Genomic DNA, 20,888 nt, shown 5'->3' on the forward strand with positions numbered 1-20,888 from the left:
GGGGTAGGGGTGTCTAGACACCCAATCTTTTTCCTACCCTTCTCCTCCGTGTCGGTATTAACCTTTACACGTACCGTGATGGTAACTGGTCGAAGGACAATGTTCAGGGATGAAGGGATGGTCTTTGCTCGTTGAATATGCCTGCGAAGCGCGTAGCTCGGGCAACGGCCCACTGGAAGGGTTGAAGAACGTCACACGAGAGCTCTCGCTTGACGGAAGGCAGCGTTCAGCGTTGGCGGATACGCACCCTTCTTTACCTCACTTCAGAAAATCTAGTCTACTAGTCAAAAATGCAATGTAACTCTCTTATGGGGTTTTCAACGCCCATAAGATGATCAGCTTGATCTAACTGAACAAAAATGCTAATGAGAGTGTGTGAGAAGGTTGCTTTGAAATGCGTTGGTAGCAACTACAGTTTTGTTATTTTAGTGAAATTATAAATTGTTATGACTGTTCAAGCGTCTCAGAATTACTTATACGTATAATTAATAGCTAATTTCGGTAAGCTGAACTTTAATCAAGAAAATAGACAGTAAAATATTTCCCAGACAATCCCAAGCGAACTTTATTCTAATGAGATACGCAGGGTCGCCGGATGGAATCGTGCGCAGTAATTTCTGGAAATTCCATATTTCGTAATAGAACGACGATTCGATGGTGCTCACCGGTATACTGCTATTATTAATAATTTCAGGATCGTGTGAAGGGGTCACGTCGATACCACGGAGAGTCAGCACTTTCCATGAAGCCTGCATATAATAATATCGAATAGGAAATGGAGCGGGTGTGCCATGCGTGCTTTACGCGATAAACGCAAATGCTCCTTTTTTTATGGCGAGACCGCGTGCCGCCGTAAACGTGCATCATGAAACGAAAACGGAAAATAATCGATACAGCCCCGCCGTTCGCCGTCTAATATTTATCCTTCGCTATTGAAATGAACGCGAGTTACTTGGCGCTTTGAGCCACCCGAGATATACCACAACGTGTGCTTTGTAGTGCGATGAGAACCGGTATATAAGCGCGCGCACGTTTGTGCATGATGCATGGTGAAACGCCATGCAGAGAGATATCGTCACTCATCACGTGAGTGGAGATAACTGGAACGCGATAATAAATAATAAATGTATTTAAAAGGAGGTTAAATGTCGTATACCTTCGTGATTGCTCGTGATTAATACTGATCAATTTGTTATTAACGTTACTTAATCGCGCTGTTAAAATCGAGACGATAAAATCGCTAAAAGCCTTTAGGGGTTCCTGGTAAGCTGGTGCCGTGTGTTATTATACTTGAGAGCATATTGCGTATCCTAGCTGTGTTGCGACACCTAATATATCTGATAATAAAATATATTAAAATTAAGAAAACACAAATTTGATATACAGGGTGAGGCACCTTCATTTAGCTAATAATATCAGGCATGTATATATATATATATATATATCGCGTATACGTATACAGGGTGAGCCTAAAACACCTAAATCAGGCCACCTGAATATCTCGGCTGTTATTGGTGATAGAAAAAAATGTGTCAGACCAAACTTGCATGGTTTCGAGGGACACATAATTTGTTCTAAATAATTTTTTATTAGGTGGACGCGTAGAGGTCATATGAAGGTCAACTTCGTTTTTTTAAATGGTATGATATGTTTTTTTATGTACCATCTAGTAGAGCGTTTGAAGATGCGCACATTGATCTACGGGTCAAAATCATTCAAGGTCACTGAAGGCTACAATTTCTAAGTGCTAGAACTTTTTCATTTCTGAGTTTACGGTATTTTCAATAGCAGAGAACTCTAGGCAATATAAAAAATATAGATATCAACAACTCAAAACTTCTCGGAAAAGAAAAAATTTCTAAGGGCTAGAACTTTTTCATTTCTGAATTTACGGTATTTTCAATAGCAGAGAACTCTAGGCAATATAAAAAATATAGATATCAACAACTCAAAACTTCTCGGAAAAGAAAAAATTTCTAAGGGCTAGAACTTTTTCATTTGCGTGTTTAAAGGATTTTCAATAGTCGAGGACTCTAGGCAATATGCCAACTAACAATATAAATATCACAGAACTTCTCGGAAAAGAAAAAAATTTCTAAGGACTAGAACTTTTTCATTTCTGAGTTTACGGTATTTTCAATAGCAGAGAACTCTAGGCAATATAAAGTAAATTATTTTCCCTTGTAGTTGGCCTTCAGTGACCTTGAATGATTTTGACCCGTAGATCAATGTGCGCAGCTTCAAACCCTCTACTAGATAGTACGTAAAAAAACATATCATACCATTTAAAAAAACGAAGTTGACCTTCATATGATTAGTTGACCTCTACGCGTCTACCTAATAAAAAACTATTTAGAACAAATTATGTGTCCCTCGAAACCATGCAAGTTTGGTCTGACACATTTTTTTCTATCACCAATAACAGCCGAGGTATTCAGGTGGCCTGTTTTAGGTGTTTTAGGCTCACCCTGTATACGTATACGCGATATATATATAAATACATGCCTGATATTATTAGCTAAATGAAGCTTCGTTGGCTCTGAATATGGCAGTCGCCTTTGTTAATTACACACAATTAACTGTACACAGGACAAAAATTAAAAATCAGATTCATGACAAAGCGAATTTCTTTTTTTAATCGCGCTTTAAGTTTAATTAATGACGAGATTTACTTAATATTTGGTAAACGATTAGATTATGCTGACAGAATATTGGGAACAATATTTTACGATATTGAATCTATGTGCGAGAATTATGCTAAAATTGTACGCATCTGATTACGAAAACGTGAAATTCTGACGTTGTTGACTAAATATTTCTCTGGACTACAATAGGGGACAATCCTTTGGTACACGTACGGCGAATCGATTTCTCGTTTACACAGCTGCGGAAGCGACTCAAACGAACAGTATGTACTAAGCAAAATTATCCAAAGCAACGGCGGACATTAGTCGCTCTGTGCGCTATTCTCGACCTAATTCACGCGCTGCACATCCGCAGCCCTTAAATCGTGGCCGTACATAACGCGGAGTGGCGCATTCCCTTCCTGATACAAGATAACGAACGGCTCGACAGAAATAGATAAGCTTTGTCTAAATCCCATACACACAGGGTGTCCCTTATTAAGCGCATTTTTCCTTTTCAATTGCGAATTCGTTGGTCAATTTTCAATCGGCTTTTTCCTCTAGCTCGTCGAGATCCCTTTGACTTCCACATAAGCGATCGAAAACGATAGACCTTTCGGAACCCGAGCTTCGGAATGCGAACTTCAGGATCCGCACTTCAAAAGAAGTGCGGTTCGTCCTGCACGAGAGGTCCTGTATAGGATATTTCCTGAGCGCTGCTTGTTAACAATACGCATTTTGTTAGCGACCAGAAAGTGGCGGAGACGATAACTGGTGAATGGGAAAGAGATAAATTTAAGCTTTCACCATGCACTGCTTTTAGCGGGCGCGGCCAGTATGTGACGCTATTTTCTATGCCATTGTTCGTGCCACGCTATGCGCAACTGGTACAACGAAGCGTATCTATACCCATAACAGGCGCTTTTACCAACATTGGTTAACTTTAATCGTAGTTTAACTTACTCCATGTTCCTTTCTAATTTTAGTTCCGCTATGGAGCAGAGAGAATGAATTAAAGCGAGCATAAATTAGATTAATCGACATTCATGAAACCGAGCTTAAGCTTAAGCCAAAGTAATTATCAATCGCTAAGTATCGTTTAATTGCTTTTCATTCAAAAGTCGCCGCTTTTACAAGCTCTTTTCCCATGCGATTGTTTTGGAAAAGACTTGCAATTGCAGTTCATTGATGCCAAAAATAAAATTATTAATTTATTCTAACAGAACTGGTTAACTAGTTAACAAAAGATTAATAATTTCCGAATTTTCTTTCATATATGCGTGTATCATAAAATATCCATTTTGACGATATGTTGGTTAATTGTTACATTTGAAATGAATAAATCATTTTAAAAAATCGAAAAAAGTTGTCCTGCTCAATAGAAATACTGCATCAGCTTGCTGTAATTATTGCAACAGAAATGCGTCACAATTGGGCAAGAGACGCCAATATTTCGCGGTGATAAACTGATAAACTCACTGATAAATCGCTCCGCAGTTCACAGAACTTGCGATGGCAGCACGCAAATAATTGCGTTATCTATTCTACGGCGCGTAATGCACAATGAATGCCAGTGTATACCCACGGCATTAACGAAATTGCTCTCACGTCCGTTCGTCGAGCCATTTGAATCGCGACAGTGTGAAAATTTAACGCCTTCAACGTCCGGATCGTATCGGATTTTCCACTTTTGGGTTGTTAAAATTGAATGTTTAATGGAGCAAGTTGGATAGAATGCGTCTAACTTGGGCATGTCAAACCTGACACATCGGATATTGAACGATTTCCGTTTACTTATAATAACTTACATTTCTAGTTCTAGTAATTAATATTGAATTGTTTTTTGCTTCATGAATTTAGATGTTCAAAGATCATTTTGCCAGTTTCGTTCCGCGGAAGTAACGATCATAAGCAATATATTATAATTGACAGTTTCAATTCCTTCGTACTCATGAAAGATCAAAGAATCACGTGTCACGGACACGTTTCTACAAATGTGAGTGAAGGGCAATTTTATGGCCATGCCTTCCCTCCTCTAAAAAAACCATTTACTTATTTATCTCACTTTTGAAGAACTTAAACTGCATAAAACTTTAATAAAATATACACAAGAAAAAATCAGGCACAAAGGAATAAGCGATCTTTTTTTCTAAAAAGCTAATTTATATCATACACTAAATAGTGAATGTAATAACGGTCCTCGTTGGACCTTTCTTGAGCAGCAACATCCGGAAAGTATGAAATATAGTAGATTACACGAGTACGCGCGCACGTGTAATTTTTCTATCTTAAGTACTCAGTCGCAACGGCGGCGGCACTAGCGTTTTAAATGAAAAGTTTTAAATGAGAAGATAAAAAATGTAGCTGAACGGATTGCAAAAGCGTGTTCCATTCTAGAACGATCCATCCCAGACGGACGCTTTAAATCCGCTCTTGATGCGAGCACATACCGGACGGTATTAATGCACTCCACCATTTGGTAACGATCGTTTATTCAACTAAACGCCGAGTGACTACGTAATAATATCGAAACATGATCATTACCTCTTGAACCTTCCTGTGGACGACGATCTTGTGCCACTGATTATCGTCGAACCGGACCCTGGCCGGCTTTATGTGCAGATCCAATCTTCCTTTGGCCAACGTCATCCCAACCGCGACGCCTCCGTCTCTCAGCGACATGGTAAGATAATCATCGCCCTCTCCTGTAATTAAAAACGGAACTAATGAAGTCGTGGAGGGTATCGTGTGTGGGCGGGCGAATAAACCCTTATCTCACTTGGAAGGCACGCTGATAACGCGCCGTTGGATTAACGTGAAATTGTCGGAAACGGAAAACGCTCGCGGTCCTACGTTCGCTGACGTCACGGATTACTCCTCTATTGTCGCTACAGGGAAATTACCGTCGATTGAACACGATCCCTTTCGACGCGTTAATGTCGCACGCATTGTTCCAAAAAAAGTGATCCACACCGCGCGCAGATTGCGACGCAACATTTTAATCCCCACGAGCTCGCGCGCGCCATTGGTTACACCCATCGCTCCATTTTTCGTCGGATTCGCCCCGCTGGATTACATCACGTAGCGTATAAATCGATTACTACCGGTTGACCATTAGTTTCGGGGCTCTTAGTATCCGAGCGACCGGTTAAAACGTCCGGCGGTCGTCGTTAATAATTATCGTGCCGCGCTCGCCTGGAAATCCTTAAGGATTATGGCGTTGTGCTGGTAACGAGTTGAAGGATCAAGACAATTCTGCTGATGTAGGGTATATTCTCGCGGTTCAAAGTTAAATTAAAAACGTGAAACGTGCGACGTTACACGGCCCAAAATCATTACTCGCATCAGAATTTCAGATAAAGAGGGAAACGCGTAAAAAGTGTGCTACGCGAGGATTTTTTTATTAAAAAAGGTACATGGCTTTGGGTACTACACCGTTAAAAATTGTGCGTCTATATGTTAAAATTTTCTTGTGTTGCCATGTTTTGATTACTACTTCAATGTAAAATTAACATACAACTGATATGTTATTACTTTTATAACAATTTTATATGTTACATTAATGTTAACTTCATAACTTAACATTTTGTGTATGTCTCTTAGAAATGGAATATTATTTGAAATGCTTTTAACACAATAATTTTAAACAATCAACATGTCACAAAGTCAATTTAACATTCTAAAAGAAGTTAAAGTAAATCTTCAAATAATCATGAACTTTGACATAAAATAATCAAATTTACTAACATTAAATGTTTCTATCAAAAATAATTTAAGTTGAAACAATTACTATCATGTGTTAATATAACATAAAAAGTAAATGTTCATATTGTATGAACGAAAATGTTCTATCAACTTTTCTGATGAGTTATTGTAACTTCTCTTCCATGTAGTTTTCAATTACTTTGCATGTTATTTTTACATCACACTTAAAGTTACAATAACAAAAACAAATGTAAAGTATTGTGTTAATTACTTAACATTTCTAGTTTGTCAAGAAGTAACATATGACGAATGAGTTACTTTAACTTAAAATTGAGAGTGGACTTTCTGGGACATGCAAAAAATGTTAAAATTAACATTTTATTTTTTACTGTGTAGTTTTCAATTACTTTGTATGTTATTTTTACATCACACTTAAAGTTACAATAACAAAAATAAATGTTAAGTATTGTGTTAATTACTTAACATTTCTAGTTTGTCAAGAAGTAACATATGACGAATGAGTTACTTTAACTTAAAATTGAGAGTGGACTTTCTGGGACATGCAAAAAATGTTAAAATTAACATTTTATTTTTTACTGTGTAGTTTTCAATTACTTTGTATGTTATTTTTACATCACACTTAAAGTTACAATAACAAAAATAAATGTAAAAAAATATTGTGTTAATTACTTAACATTTCTAGTTTGTCAAGAAGTAACATATGACGAATGAGTTACTTTAACTTAAAATTGAGAGTGGACTTTCTGGGACATGCAAAAACTGTTAAAATTAACATTTTATTTTTTACTGTGTAGTTTTCAATTACTTTGTATGTTATTTTTACATCACACTTAAAGTTACAATAACAAAAATAAATGTAAAAAAATATTGTGTTAATTACTTAACATTTCTAGTTTGTCAAGAAGTAACATATGACGAATGAGTTACTTTAACTTAAAATTTAGAGTGGACTTTCTGGGACATGCAAAAAATGTTAAAATTAACATTTTATTTTTTATTGTGTAGCACATATCGCGAGAATGACAATTGCCGCCGTCTGGCGATGTCTGAGGGACATTTAAGGCGCATCGCGAGCGTGAACGTTACGCTCGTAACGTATCCCGCAAACGCCGCGGACGGATATTACCCCCCGCAGTCGGTTTAAAATCGGGCCGTGACCGCATACTAATTATCTCGCGAGCGGTCGGGGACCGGAGCGTATAAAAGATGCAGACGGCACTTCGGACTTAATTGCTGCTGGCGCGCGGCGCTTGGCGCATTTGCATGCGCCTAAGTGCATTACGCGCGTATCGCGTTCCCGTTCGCACGGCCGCGCCGTTTATCCATAGCGCACACAATGCGCACCGCGGATCGCTATCCCTGAAAACAAACGCGATAACGATAACGACGCGCTACGCGCCGCGGAGATAGCGCCTAGCGGATGCTCCCGCCGAGAAATCGGCAGCGAGCCGATCTCCTGCGCTCTCGCTTCCGCTGCGATTACACTCCCGCGTTGGAATTGGATCCTCTCTGGGCCCATTTCCCTAAAAACTTCGTGCATCTGCCGTCAGGGAATGCCTTACCAGACAAAGTTACACGAATATGGGAGTATTTGGGGCGTGCGTATCGTGCCTGAAGGTTCGTGTGTTAATTAAACGCCGGTACAATATCATCCGTGATTATCGCAACGATACTGCTAGAATTGCACTTGTGCACTTGTGGGAGCTTTCAATCACGATCATCTACCCATTCTACTTGTCTTATCAATTTTGCAAAATATCGCGATTTTAATGCGTAGCAGTTATTTGTTTGAATTATTCCGGGTTTATTTTATTTCAAAAACATAAAAGTTTTTTTGAGGTTTCGGAGGCATAAAGAAGAAGATAAGAGATTTGGGACACATTTGGACGACGGTTTTGAGAATAGTTGTGCTCGAAAGCGAATTTCTCTGCGAGGCAATAGAGATAATTTTAAAGAATCAAAGTTACGCGACGATTATCGTGCATCGCAAAAATACACATGATCCAAATGCGCGAGCGCGGCTACATTATAGTTTATCTTGGAAACAAATGAGCGACCCGTAGCTAGCGGGGGGTGTTGCAAGGGGTGTGTCGCGGGGTTGCGAGGTAGAGAAACGAGTGCTACGTGTGCTGTGTGTGCACGGGTGTGTGGATGTACGCATGTTAAATGCATATGCACGTGGGCACGTGTGTACGTGTGTGTGTGTGCACGGCATTGCGGCTCCGATATACAGGTTTCAAGTTGCTGGAGCTGCAACCGGAGCGGAGGTGCAAACTCCTCCTTTTACTGCGGATGGCGCAGTCTTGCCGTCTTGGCTGCGCTGTGATTCCATCGTTCATTACGTAACTATGTCATAAACCGGGTCTGCGTGCATCTGTCGCGTACAAGGAGAGACGCTGCGACGTGTGACAAGTGTATTAAGGGGGGAGCCTGCTTTAGAACGCTGAAAATAAGGTATATTTTACGAATTGTTTTTGGAGAAACTATACAGTGGATCATTATAAAACTTTGATGCATTTATTAGTACATGTTTAAAGGTAAAAAAAATTATTTTTTGATTTGAATATATCGCTTGTAGAGGTAGTCCTGGAGAAATCTTAGTGCAGCCGCGTCGCCGGCGTTGCAAATTGGTGAGCATTCTCCTGCCTCCAAATTTCGTCTAAACTGAAAAATTGAAATATGTTCTCGTTATTTATGAATTCCCATCGTCGATGAACCAAAGAGAGAAGAAAAAAGTTGAAAAGTGCCAAAATGGTGGAGCTTAGAACACAAAAGTACGATTTTTAGGCAAAGTTGTTGAACTTTTTCATGCAAAAATAATTGTTTAACTTAATGTTTTTATGAATATTAAAGGTTCATCGACGATGGGAATTCATAAATAACGAGAAAATATTTCAATTTTTCAGTTTGGATGAAATTTGGAGGCAGGAGAATGCTCACCAATTTACAACGCCGGCTGCACTAAGATGCCTCCAGGACGACCTCTACAGGCGATATATTCAAATCAAAAAATAATTTTTTTGTCTTTAAACATGTACTAATAAATGCATCAAAGTTTTATGCATTTATTAGTACATGTTTAAAGGTAAAAAAAATTATTTTTTGATTTGAATATATCGCTTGTAGAGGTCGTCCTGGAGAAATCTTAGTGCAGCCGCGTCGCCGGCGTTGCAAATTGGTGAGCATTCTCCTGCCTCCAAATTTCGTCTAAACTGAAAAATTGAAATACGTTCTCGTTATTTATGAATTCCCATCGTCGATGAACCAAAGAGAGAAGAAAAAAGTTGAAAAGTGCCAAAATGGTGGAGCTTAGAACACAAAAGTACGATTTTTAGGCAAAGTTTTTGAACTTTTTCATGCAAAAGTAATTGTTTAACTTAATGTTTTTATGAATATTAAAGGTTCATCGACGATGGGAATTCATAAATAACGAGAAAATATTTCAATTTTTCAGTTTGGATGAAATTTGGAGGCAGGAGAATGCTCACCAATTTACAACGCCGGCTGCACTAAGATGCCTCCAGGACGACCTCTACAGGCGATATATTCAAATCAAAAAATAATTTTTTTGTCTTTAAACATGTACTAATAAATGCATCAAAGTTTTATGCATTTATTAGTACATGTTTAAAGGTAAAAAAAATTATTTTTTGATTTGAATATATCGCTTGTAGAGGTAGTCCTGGAGAAATTTTAGTGCAGCCGCGTCGCCGGCGTTGCAAATTGGTGAGCATTCTCCTGCCTCCAAATTTCGTCTAAACTGAAAAATTGAAATACGTTCTCGTTATTTATGAATTCCCATCGTCGATGAACCAAAGAGAGAAGAAAAAAGTTGAAAAGTGCCAAAATGGTGGAGCTTAGAACACAAAAGTACGATTTTTAGGCAAAGTTGTTGAACTTTTTCATGCAAAAATAATTGTTTAACTTAATGTTTTTATGAATATTAAAGGTTCATCGACGATGGGAATTCATAAATAACGAGAAAATATTTCAATTTTTCAGTTTGGATGAAATTTGGAGGCAGGAGAATGCTTACCAATTTATAATGCCTCCAAGACGACTTTTACAGGCGATATATTCAAATAAAAAAATAATTTTTTTTATCTTTAAACATGTACTAATAAATGCATCAAAGTTTTATAATGATCCGCTGTATAGTTTCTCCAAAAAACTTCGTAAAATTATACCTTATTTTCAACGTTCTAAAGCAGGCTCCCCCCTTAACAAGGAGCGAATATAATAAGGCTAAACAGATAAATCGCACACAGAAATCTGAGGAGAACACCGGCGTGAAAATAAAAATTCTATTCTCAGGCAATCTCTTGCTCCGTTTGTTCTTGCACGGCTTAACAAATAATTATCATCGACTACGATACGCAATTTGTCTAGTGAGCAAGTTTGTTGGAAGATAACCTTCTTTATTGGGATAACTGAGAAAATGTTCAGGCACTTCTGCACTTGTACGATTGTTCGGTTTTCAATTATTGAAACTAAACGTGAAATTATCGGAATTAGAAGATGAGAAGTTTTATAATGGTTGAAACGAAACCCGGCTTACAGTTTGCGGAAAATAAGAGAGAAGTAATTCAATCAGCTTCCCGGATAACTTAAATTGATAACTGTACACGATCCCGTACAGAAAGTATCCCTTATATGAGGAACGCTTGAAGACTCGAGATTAATCGCAAAGTCAAGCAAGATACGGTGCAATAGTGTTCCGCAGAAAGGAAAAAAGGACAATAAAGATGGCAAACAAAGAAAAGAAGCAGAGAAGAAAGATTGGAAGAAAAAGAGAGACAGAATTTCTCTGATTGGCTGCACCCCCGCAAGCCGAACCGCGGGAATGTTCTAATTGGCTATAATGTCGCCACGGGAGGAGCTATCGCAAAGATTTAATATGCGACCATTGTCCAAGATGCCACCATTGTCTATCTGCGTTCTCTCGAAGGATATCCGATCGTCCGGAAGTTATTCGATTAAATGCGACTCCATTGTAGATTCTGCTCAATTGTCTCCGATTAATCGCTCATTCGCAGAACAGAAAATCCGTTTACTGGTTTAGCTTGTATTTTGGTTGTAATCTTTTCTGTGATATTAACAGCTGTGATTGGAAAATCATTAGTGAACTGAACTGAAAATTTATTTAAACAGTCTTGCTCTCTATTAAACTAATATCCAAGCATCATTTCACGTTTTGCGCGCGTTCCTGTTTCTGTATTTGGCATTTCCGTATGAAACTTTCGTGGAACATGTACGATCCGCGAACATTTTCCATTACCGAAAATTTGTTCTTTTGATACCCGAAGAGCGCATTCGGCAGCTAAATCCGAAAGTGGAAATAAAATCGGCACTTAAAGGGACGTCGTTATGATCGACAAAGGAAGTCGTTCGTTCCAGACGCAGGAAGTACTCACCGGAATAAAATAAAAGTCCATTTGGCTGTCTCGTTTTGAACTGGAGGCTTATAGATTCTTGTGTACTGAGCACTGGGTCCCCTTTGCTCAAATCTATCGTGAGATACTCAGTCCCCCTGAAGGACGCTTCCGAGGGGGCTTTGTCTGGAACAAAAAAAGCCGCTGGTCTATAAATCGGCCAATTCGCTGAAATGGTTTTCGTTATGAACCCGCTTAGCGCATTATTATCGTCGCAGACTGAAATATCTTGGAAATATCTTGCGCTTTCATTGTAACATTATTCTTCATAGAAAAATATCGTGAGAAATCCAGTTATATAAATAGGAGAGACATAAATATTTCTGTAAAAATAACAGGAAAATCTTTTAAGGTTTTTAAGCTTCGAAAATAATATAAAGAGAATTATTTATGAAAAGATCTTTAATGATAAGATCCTTTCATAAAGAATTCTTTATTACCCTGCGAGTTCAAAAATTCATTTGCATTACAAATAACAAACAAACTGTTAATTTTCGCCACAATATCCACCATTTGTGTGTCTTTAATTAGACATTCAACCGTTTTAATGGAATGTGCAATGACGAATATAGTGCTTTTGAGACTCTTAATATATTCTACGACAAAGTATTACTAAAATGTAAACGTAATATTATACTTTTGTATTTTTACTTTCTTTTTCCGGGGATTGTGCTCAAAATGACAAGATCTCGCAGTTTCCTCTCGTAAGGCTGCGAATCACAGTAATAAGCGCCGAGGATTCCGGACTCATCTTTCAAAAGCTGCACGGCTCTCGAGAAAAATCGACGCACATGGATTTATCACGGCAATTCGTTTCTAGCTCAGTTGAGCGAACTGAAAGAGATACGGAGTGGCGGATATATAGTACAGGCGGCCCCTCCTTCCGCGGAATCGGCCAAATGATTTGCGGTGGTAATGAACATTTCAATCGGTGCATTCGACCCCGCGGCGCGATTTGGCGATGGGCCAGCGCCATTAAGTCCGTCTTACGATCTTTTTGCGCGACCGCGCTTACTTTGTTTCGTCGCGCGATAACAATGGAAAATGGAAAATAAGAGAGAAAAGCGCGTTCACGAGTGCACGGCCGAAACATCCCTCTCGAGCGAAAGCTCGAGATCCGATTAAGTGTTTCCGTCAAGTCGAAGAAAGAACGTTTGGACTTGTTTGCGGCGCAAATGATGATGAGCCTGAAAGGAGCGAAACTTGACACTTAAGAGATACGGAACAGAAGACAAAAAGAATGTTTTAAATGCAGGTGATATGTACGTGAAGTTCCTGGAATGCGTAAAAGATTGACATAAAGAAACACACAAAAAATCGATTGAATCTTCAATTAATACTTGGAGATGTTTGCTACAATACGTTATACATGTGATGAAGGGGAAAGCCTGGCGTTGCATATGTGTGCCAGCACCAAGGTCTTTTTATTTTATGACCATGAAAACGAATTAAATAGCAGATAAGCTTGAAAACAGTAAATGTGATTGACGTGATTTTGGAGTTTGGACTGTGATGGACAATTGTTTAGATTACATCGTGGTACCAAAGATAAAAATACCAGATAATGTGATAAAAGTAAAAAATGGCCCGACTAGAAACGTTGTCAGGTTTACCTAATATGTTATAAGGACCTGACGTGGTTGGCGTAAGGTAATCCTGAATAAGGTATACCTAAGAATATCCTCATCAGGTTCAAATATGTATGACCTTTTTAGGGTTAAAATAATAAGGAACATATTAGGACCTTCTTACGTTATGCCTGATATTTCAAAGTAGAAATTTTGTTGAGGTTCACATTATTAGTACCTACTAAGGATCTTATTCCTTCATCCTGATATTTTTTAAAATTTAGGGGTAAAGGTTTCCCACATCTGGTCCTACATCGGGCCATACGTAGTTTATCATATAATGTACGTTATATACTTAATGTAGAAAGAATAGTAATTTCTACTTAATTTGCGAGTATTAATTATTTTTATATCATATACATTTCAATGTACTCGATTATGGAACAATAAGAGACAAAAATCAACACAAGTGTGTGTTTCCCGCCTCTGATTCACCAAGCGACCGATAGATGGCCAGGTCAGGCGTGACGTTCTCGCAAGAAACATTTGGTTAGCACCTTACAAATAACCATCTGGAAAACCGATCCGATACTCTTTTCTTCTCTTCTTTTGGACTCTTACTTAGAACATATACTAGTAGTATATGTCCTAAGGACTCTTACACTCACCGAAAATATCAAGTTTTAGTAATCCTTTAGACGACTTGGTGCTGTCTGGGTAGTAAGGATTTAATAATTCAACCCGATATAAACCTGATGAGGATATCCAGATAAGGACCTAACTATTGTGCTGCGTTACGTGACTGATCAGGTCCTGATGAATTTACCTTATCAGGACCCGATAATAAAATAAGGTCAACCTGATCAGGACCACTGGATAAATTTCTAGTCGGGGGTACGTACAAATAATTCTATCAATGTTGTCAAAACAAAAGATGTAATGGTTCCACTTGTAAGAATTGTCAACTTTCGAGTTAGAGTTAGGTTAGGTTTTATGTTTCCAAGATAAAGTGACTTCGCTCACTTTCGATCAAGGAGACAATCCCAACCGCCGTTTCTTGCCGGCTTGCGGAAATACGGGACGGAGGTTCGGTGACCGTCGAGCTTACTTGGTCATTGTCTTCTGTGGGTGTATTGCGGCAGTTTAGCAGCAAGATTTATGTTAAGAGAACGCGCGCGCGCGCGATTGATCGCGAGTGCGCCAGGTGCAGAATTACGGAGCACCCATTGCTGACTTCCTAATGAATAGCTGGCGATTAATACGGATTAGTGAAGGCGCGTGTATTGGCCATGCTAGGGCGCACTTAGCTTGCAATTTATGCGCAATTTTGTCAACGTATTCTTCAGTGTGTAACAAAATATGTGAGATCAGAAGGTAATGGCAAGGAAGAAGCGAAGGCAGATCCTCCACTTTAGCTGGATATTGCGCGCGAGTAACTTAATTCTGTGCGATATCGAATGTCCCGCAGTACACGCGATCATAATTCCGATGTGATCATTTTTACACCAAACGAAAATGGTCTTTTGTTAGCAAAATGCCAAGTATGAATATTTTTAGAATTTAGATTGAAATAGAATATTGTAAACATTATTTTATTTATTTAAACATTAGGAAATTGCGATAACAATATTTGCAACCGATATTTTTGCGCAGTTTTATTTACGAACTATTCTATCAACGTTTTAATATTTCGAAAGTACTTTAAATTTTTGATAAACTATAAAATAGTGAAAAAGTTTAGATAATAATTGTTTTTCGAGTTTTTCACCAGGATTTAACGAAAAAACGCATCTGGTCGCTAACGACGCGATTAAAGAAATTGGATTTTTATCAGATTATTATCGAGGAAGGTTGAAGGATTGCTGAGGGTATTCTTTTTCTTAAGGCTGTCCGGAATGATGTCGTCGAGATCAGGCAATGTTTGTCGAGAGTGCCGGCTATGAACACTAGGTAATTATCGTAAAACGTGGCATCTTCTGCGCGCGGGCGCGCACCCTGCCTAGATAATTACGCGATATCCAGCAGATTGGTGTTGCCAAGGTTGGTTTTGCTCCGTAGGGGATCATTTGGCACTCTGTAGCGTCTCAACTAAATCGATCGACCGATTTCGTAATGCTGGCGCGTATAACGCAAGTACCGGGTAATTAACATCAGCCACGCGTAATTACTCTAAGCTAAGCATCTGGTCCTCTCGAGAATTAAATTATCAAGGTAAAAGCAAGACGCGTGATGCGACCTGCTGTTGAGTAAAAACTGATTTAACTGATCTAGTGGTTCCGCGCGTTGGTGTCCACTCAAATCTTTGCTAACGAGTGATTAACGAATCCTTCCTCGCTTTTAGTCTCAATTTTATTTATTATCAAGAACCTAAACACGCGATTCTCTCTCTCTCTCTCTCTCTCTCGTATATACAGGGTGTTTCCTAAGTAAGTAGACAAACTTAAGGAGGATATTCCTTGGCTTATTTTAAGAAGAAAAGGTCATATAAACATATGTCCTAAACTGCTTTGTTTTCCAAAAAAAAGTACATCACTGTTTTCGTTCACTTTTCGTTTATTATAGAACAGTTTGTGTTATTGCAAATGAAACAAGTGAAAAACAATAGTAACCAAAAAGAAAAATTATAACGAAAAAGAAAGTAGTAACTAAAAAGAAAAATAATAACATCACAGTAACTGCTGAAAATGTCCACCTGCAGCCATGATACACGCCTCGACTCTCCTTTCCATTGATTGACGTACACGCTCAAAAATAAAAAAGCAGTTTAGGACATATGTTTATATGACCTTTTCTTCTTAAAATAAGCCAAGGAATATCCTCCTTAAGTTTGTCTACTTACTTAGGAAACACCCTGTATAATGCGACATCGCTCATGCGGTACATTCTCCAAGAAGATAATTTAATTTAATATTTGTGAACAATCTCTCATGGTGAATTTGTTCGATAAACTTCTCAGTCATGTCACAACAAGAGAACGAAGATGTGACGTAAACATCCCGCGATGACAACCCTTATCCACGGCTGTACCGGCATATACTCGTTATTACCCTTCGTAGCAACGACCAGCATCCCTTCTATCCCTTTTTACGACCACTCGGCCTACGGTATTACGGAAAATTTATCGCATCTGTTTTTCTTAGTTCGTTAAGTATATTCACTTGCGAGAGGAGAGAAAGAAAAAAGAAAGGAAGAGGAAGAGAAAAAGAGAGAATGAATTATTATCTTCAATAATTGTGTCTGATGCGAATAATTGGATCTTTATGACGTAATACGTCTTATCGATAAAAAATAAGAAAAGAATTAATTTTTCAAGAAAAAAAAGGAAAAGAAAGCGTCAATGCACTTCTGAAAATAAATTTAAAAATAATTTCTTGCAAGATTATTGAGATATACAAAAGTGTAGCATAAGAGTAAAAAGGTTTTTCGAGATAAAAGGTAGCATTCAGTGCAAATGGAAAGGTAAATAAGAAAAAGAAGGAAAGTAGAAAAGAAAAGATGAAAGAAAGGAAGAAAACGAAAAATGATGTATATGTAATGTCTAATGTCTTATGTCATTGGTGGAAACACAATACCTGGAGAGAAAAGGACGGAAATATTCTTACTTTACTTGATAACGTTAGTAAAAGAAAATAACAAGAAGATTGCCGATATCAGGCAAGGTGTTGCAAGATATCGAAGTTGCATTACAATCGTATAGTCATCTACGAGACATCGATCTGGAATTTTAGTTGGAAATACTTTTTGCGACCTCCAAATTTTTATTTTAATATATTATATCAGCAATTATGTTTTACGTAAATATGGAAAATTTATAACTATTACATTGATTAAATAGCAAGCATTTAATGAAGATATTAATATAATTTTCTAAGAAATTATTCTCCCTCTGTCTCTCTCTCTTTAAAACAAATATTTATTTTTTTAATATGAACTTGTTTTGTACCATATATAATCATTTCCAACACTTAATAATCAAAACCTCAAACTAAAAACAGATAACTTGCGCGTGAAACTGCATTAATGTTCAAGGGATGTACTAGACTATATTGGTGTGTGTTGGGAAAGTTGAACGTTGCGATATCCATCAAAATACGAAAGATAAATATTAAATTAGTTTAACATAATATTCACAACTAATTTCTCCGAGAAAAATCTGTCTGTTTCTCTTGAGCAACGGTGAAGCTCATTTGTTTAACTTAAATTTCAGGAAACTTCCTGGCCCGGGTAAAATAAACCGTATTGAAGCTTAAGCTTGAAGGGAGCGGATGCGGAAGTATATACAGGTTTAATAAATCTCGACGGCTCGCGCGGATAAAAGCGTGCTAAGGACGCCGTCCGATTTATTTAGTTCCTGCACTTTCGAATCTTTCCACGTCGTATTCTCCGTGCATTTAAAGGATTACCGAGTTAATCCTTGCAAACGGTTTGCCGTGCGAGACGCGCCTTAGGCGAAAGCAATTTGCAACCTTTCATCACAACGAAACGTAATAATAAAGTACGTAATAAACGAAAACGAGAAAGAGAGAACGAGAGAGGAAAAGGGAAAAGATATGTTAACTTGATGCAAATGTAAAAAAACAAAGATAGTTAATTGTCCAGTTTGTCAACATTGTTCGAGTCACAAAGTGGTCTTCAAACTTGCGATAAATCGTAGAAAACACAATTGGTTTCACTCAGACAAAATTCTGTTATCTTAACTATCGTTTATTTCAGCAATGGCACATGATAATATAATGACGAAAATTATTTCCCTAATTCTATAGTAATTTCCCTAATTCAACAGAAATAAATCTCTCCAGATAATCGCACGTGCGTACCAGAGAAGCAATAAGGATCTGCTATTATTATTATATTCGCATTATTACGACGAAGTCGCTATTTTTGGCGGTGGTTTGCAATTACGTAACTTCTGCCGGGCAGATAGAAAAGGGTCGCTTGAAATTCATGGGCGAGTCGCGCTGTTGCGGCGTCTTTCGTACTCGCTTCAAAGGACCGTGGAGACCATCTCGCGGCGGCATTTTCTGCCGGTATCCACCTCATGAACCGACTGAAGCTACCGTATTAGCATGTATATTGCATCACGTCGGCGCGACACATGATGACATCGCTCACCGGAAACTACCAAGGTGGTACGAACCGTCGTTTTACTATCGCATGCTCCGTTGCGGTCCGCGCGATCCGAGAGGCCCGAGTGCACGATCGTCGCTGGCTCGGCTTGGAAACCGGCACTTTGAGAAAAGGATACCGTTTATTCGAAACTTTGCGGTGACACGCAGTCCAACCCCGCAATACGAGCAGCGAAATCTCAACCAGAGCTCGAATGTCACGCTTTTTCCTCTCTTTCTCTTTTTCTCTTGGACGCGTTTTTCATAAATCCATTTGTTCGATTTTGCAAGACGCGTTTCGTAACTCGCACTTTCGACCACAGATCCTGCGAGACGATTCGCAGGCAACTGTTCGTGCGGAAAGAAAACGAGGTAAAAGCAGCGGAAGGCTTCGCGGAGACAGTTTTAACAGAGAAGGAGAGAGCCGCGTTGCACACCCCCGCGTGCGACGAGGGTTCAAGCAAGCTCGTCGTGTTCGGAATAAAGCGCGAGAACAAGTTATTAGGGCAAGGCGACGCGGCGGAACACCAATTCCACGCATGAGTGCATGGACAAGAGACACGCCAGGTCGTGCGCTCGCCAACGGAACACGATGGAAATTACCGGTTGCACCTCCAAGCGCGCGAACCCGGGCGATTGCGCGGCCGCCCAAGTTGGCACAACCCCCGGACATATTGAGTTCTGCGGGAGACGCGGAACTCCCGGTCGCGACCCCCGTGACCGCCATAGAACGTCCGAGCCTCGCTTGCATAACGGACGTGACGCCAACTATGCGACCGGAGACTTTCGAGACTCAGATCTCGCGAGAATGCAGTCAATTCGCGCTGCGTCTTCTCCATAGAATGCAGCTGGGACCTGCAACTTGGACCTGGCAGGGTTGATCGATTTCCAGATCGATTTGATATCTGAACTCGTGATAATGACCGATCGCTTCCGGCGATTGCGTTTTTGTCAGGATATTCCGATGGCTGGAGAGTTCTCTGTGTGCGCATGTTTGGAAAACCTGTAAGATCTGGAAAGATAGTCGAGACTGACAGGTCGTATAGAGGATCGGAATGAAAACAAGTTGATCACAACAGTAGGAGTATTGGCCGTACAGCCTAAGACCTAGGCGTGTGAACCAGGGATCCCGGAGAGTTCGAGTTCAAATCTAAGGCAGTCTCCTAGTTATTTTTCGCCTCTTACAATTCAGAAGTGGGATAAAATCCGCTACCCCTTGAAGACAGTTGAGATTCATCCGCTATCCCTCGGAGAGGAGGGAGTTGAGAAGCAGCTGGCCGGTAGTGAAACCTGAACATGGAGGTCGGGACGGACTCAGAGGAGTGAACCAACATGGAGATTGGGAAGGACTCAGAGGAGTGAACCAACATGGATGTTGGGAGGGACTCAGAAGAGTGGACCAAAAATGGAGGTTGGGAGGGACTCAAGTGGAGTGAACCGACGATTTGGAGACATTCGGGGACGAATGTAATGTCAGGCTGGCCGAGCTGTAAGATCTGGAAAGATAGTCGAGACTGACAGGTCGTGTAGAGGATCGGAATGAAAACAAGTTGATCACAACAGTAGGAGTATTGGCCGTACAGCCTAAGACCTAGGCGTGTGAACCAGGGATCCCGGAGAGTTCGAGTTCAAATCTAAGGCAGTCTCCTAGTTATTTTTCGCCTCTTACAATTCAGAAGTGGGATAAAATCCGCTACCCCTTGAAGACAGTTGAGATTCATCCGCTATCCCTCGGAGAGGAGGGAGTTGAGAAGCAGCTGGCCGGTAGTGAAACCTGAACATGGAGGTCGGGACGGACTCAGAGGAGTGAACCAACATGGAGATTGGGAAGGACTCAGAGGAGTGAACCAACATGGATGTTGGGAGGGACTCAGAAGAGTGGACCAAAAATGGAGGTTGGGAGGGACTCAAGTGGAGTGAACCGACGATTTGGAGACATTCGGGGACGAATGTAATGTCAGGCTGGCCGAGCTGTAAGATCTGGAAAGATAGTCGAGACTGACAGGTCGTGTAGAGGATCGGAATGAAAACAAGTTGATCACAACAGTAGGAGTATTGGCCGTACAGCCTAAGACCTAGGCGTGTGAACCAGGGATCCCGGAGAGTTCGAGTTCAAATCTAAGGCAGTCTCCTAGTTATTTTTCGCCTCTTACAATTCAGAAGTGGGATAAAATCCGCTACCCCTTGAAGACAGTTGAGATTCATCCGCTATCCCTCGGAGAGGAGGGAGTTGAGAAGCAGCTGGCCGGTAGTGAAGCCTGAACATGGAGGTCGGGACGGACTCAGAGGAGTGAACCAACATGGAGATTGGGAAGGACTCAGAGGAGTGAACCAACATGGAGGTTGGGAAGGACTCAGAGGAGTAAACCAACATGGAGGTTGAGAGGGATTCAGAAGAGTGAACCAAAAATGGAGGTTGGGAGGGACTCAAGT

At 39.7% G+C, this 20,888-nt stretch overlaps 1 protein-coding gene across 8 annotated transcripts in view; it reads right to left on the minus strand.

Moving 5' to 3' along the window:
- LOC105284454 (neurexin-1) overlaps positions 1-20,888 on the minus strand; it is a 262,747-nt gene that overhangs the window by 108,892 nt on the left and 132,967 nt on the right. For all 8 annotated transcript variants that reach the window (XM_026975018.1, XM_026975012.1, XM_026975015.1 and 5 more), the window contains 2 exons: positions 11,765-11,908; positions 5,169-5,329 (listed from right to left, as the gene is read on the minus strand). In XM_026975018.1, the coding sequence (XP_026830819.1) occupies positions 5,169-5,329; positions 11,765-11,908 (305 nt within the window). The remainder of the gene's footprint in view (positions 1-5,168; positions 5,330-11,764; positions 11,909-20,888) is intronic.

This window comes from Ooceraea biroi, chromosome 14, assembly GCF_003672135.1.
Source record: "Ooceraea biroi isolate clonal line C1 chromosome 14, Obir_v5.4, whole genome shotgun sequence".
NCBI classification, from domain to species: Eukaryota; Metazoa; Arthropoda; class Insecta; order Hymenoptera; family Formicidae; genus Ooceraea; species Ooceraea biroi.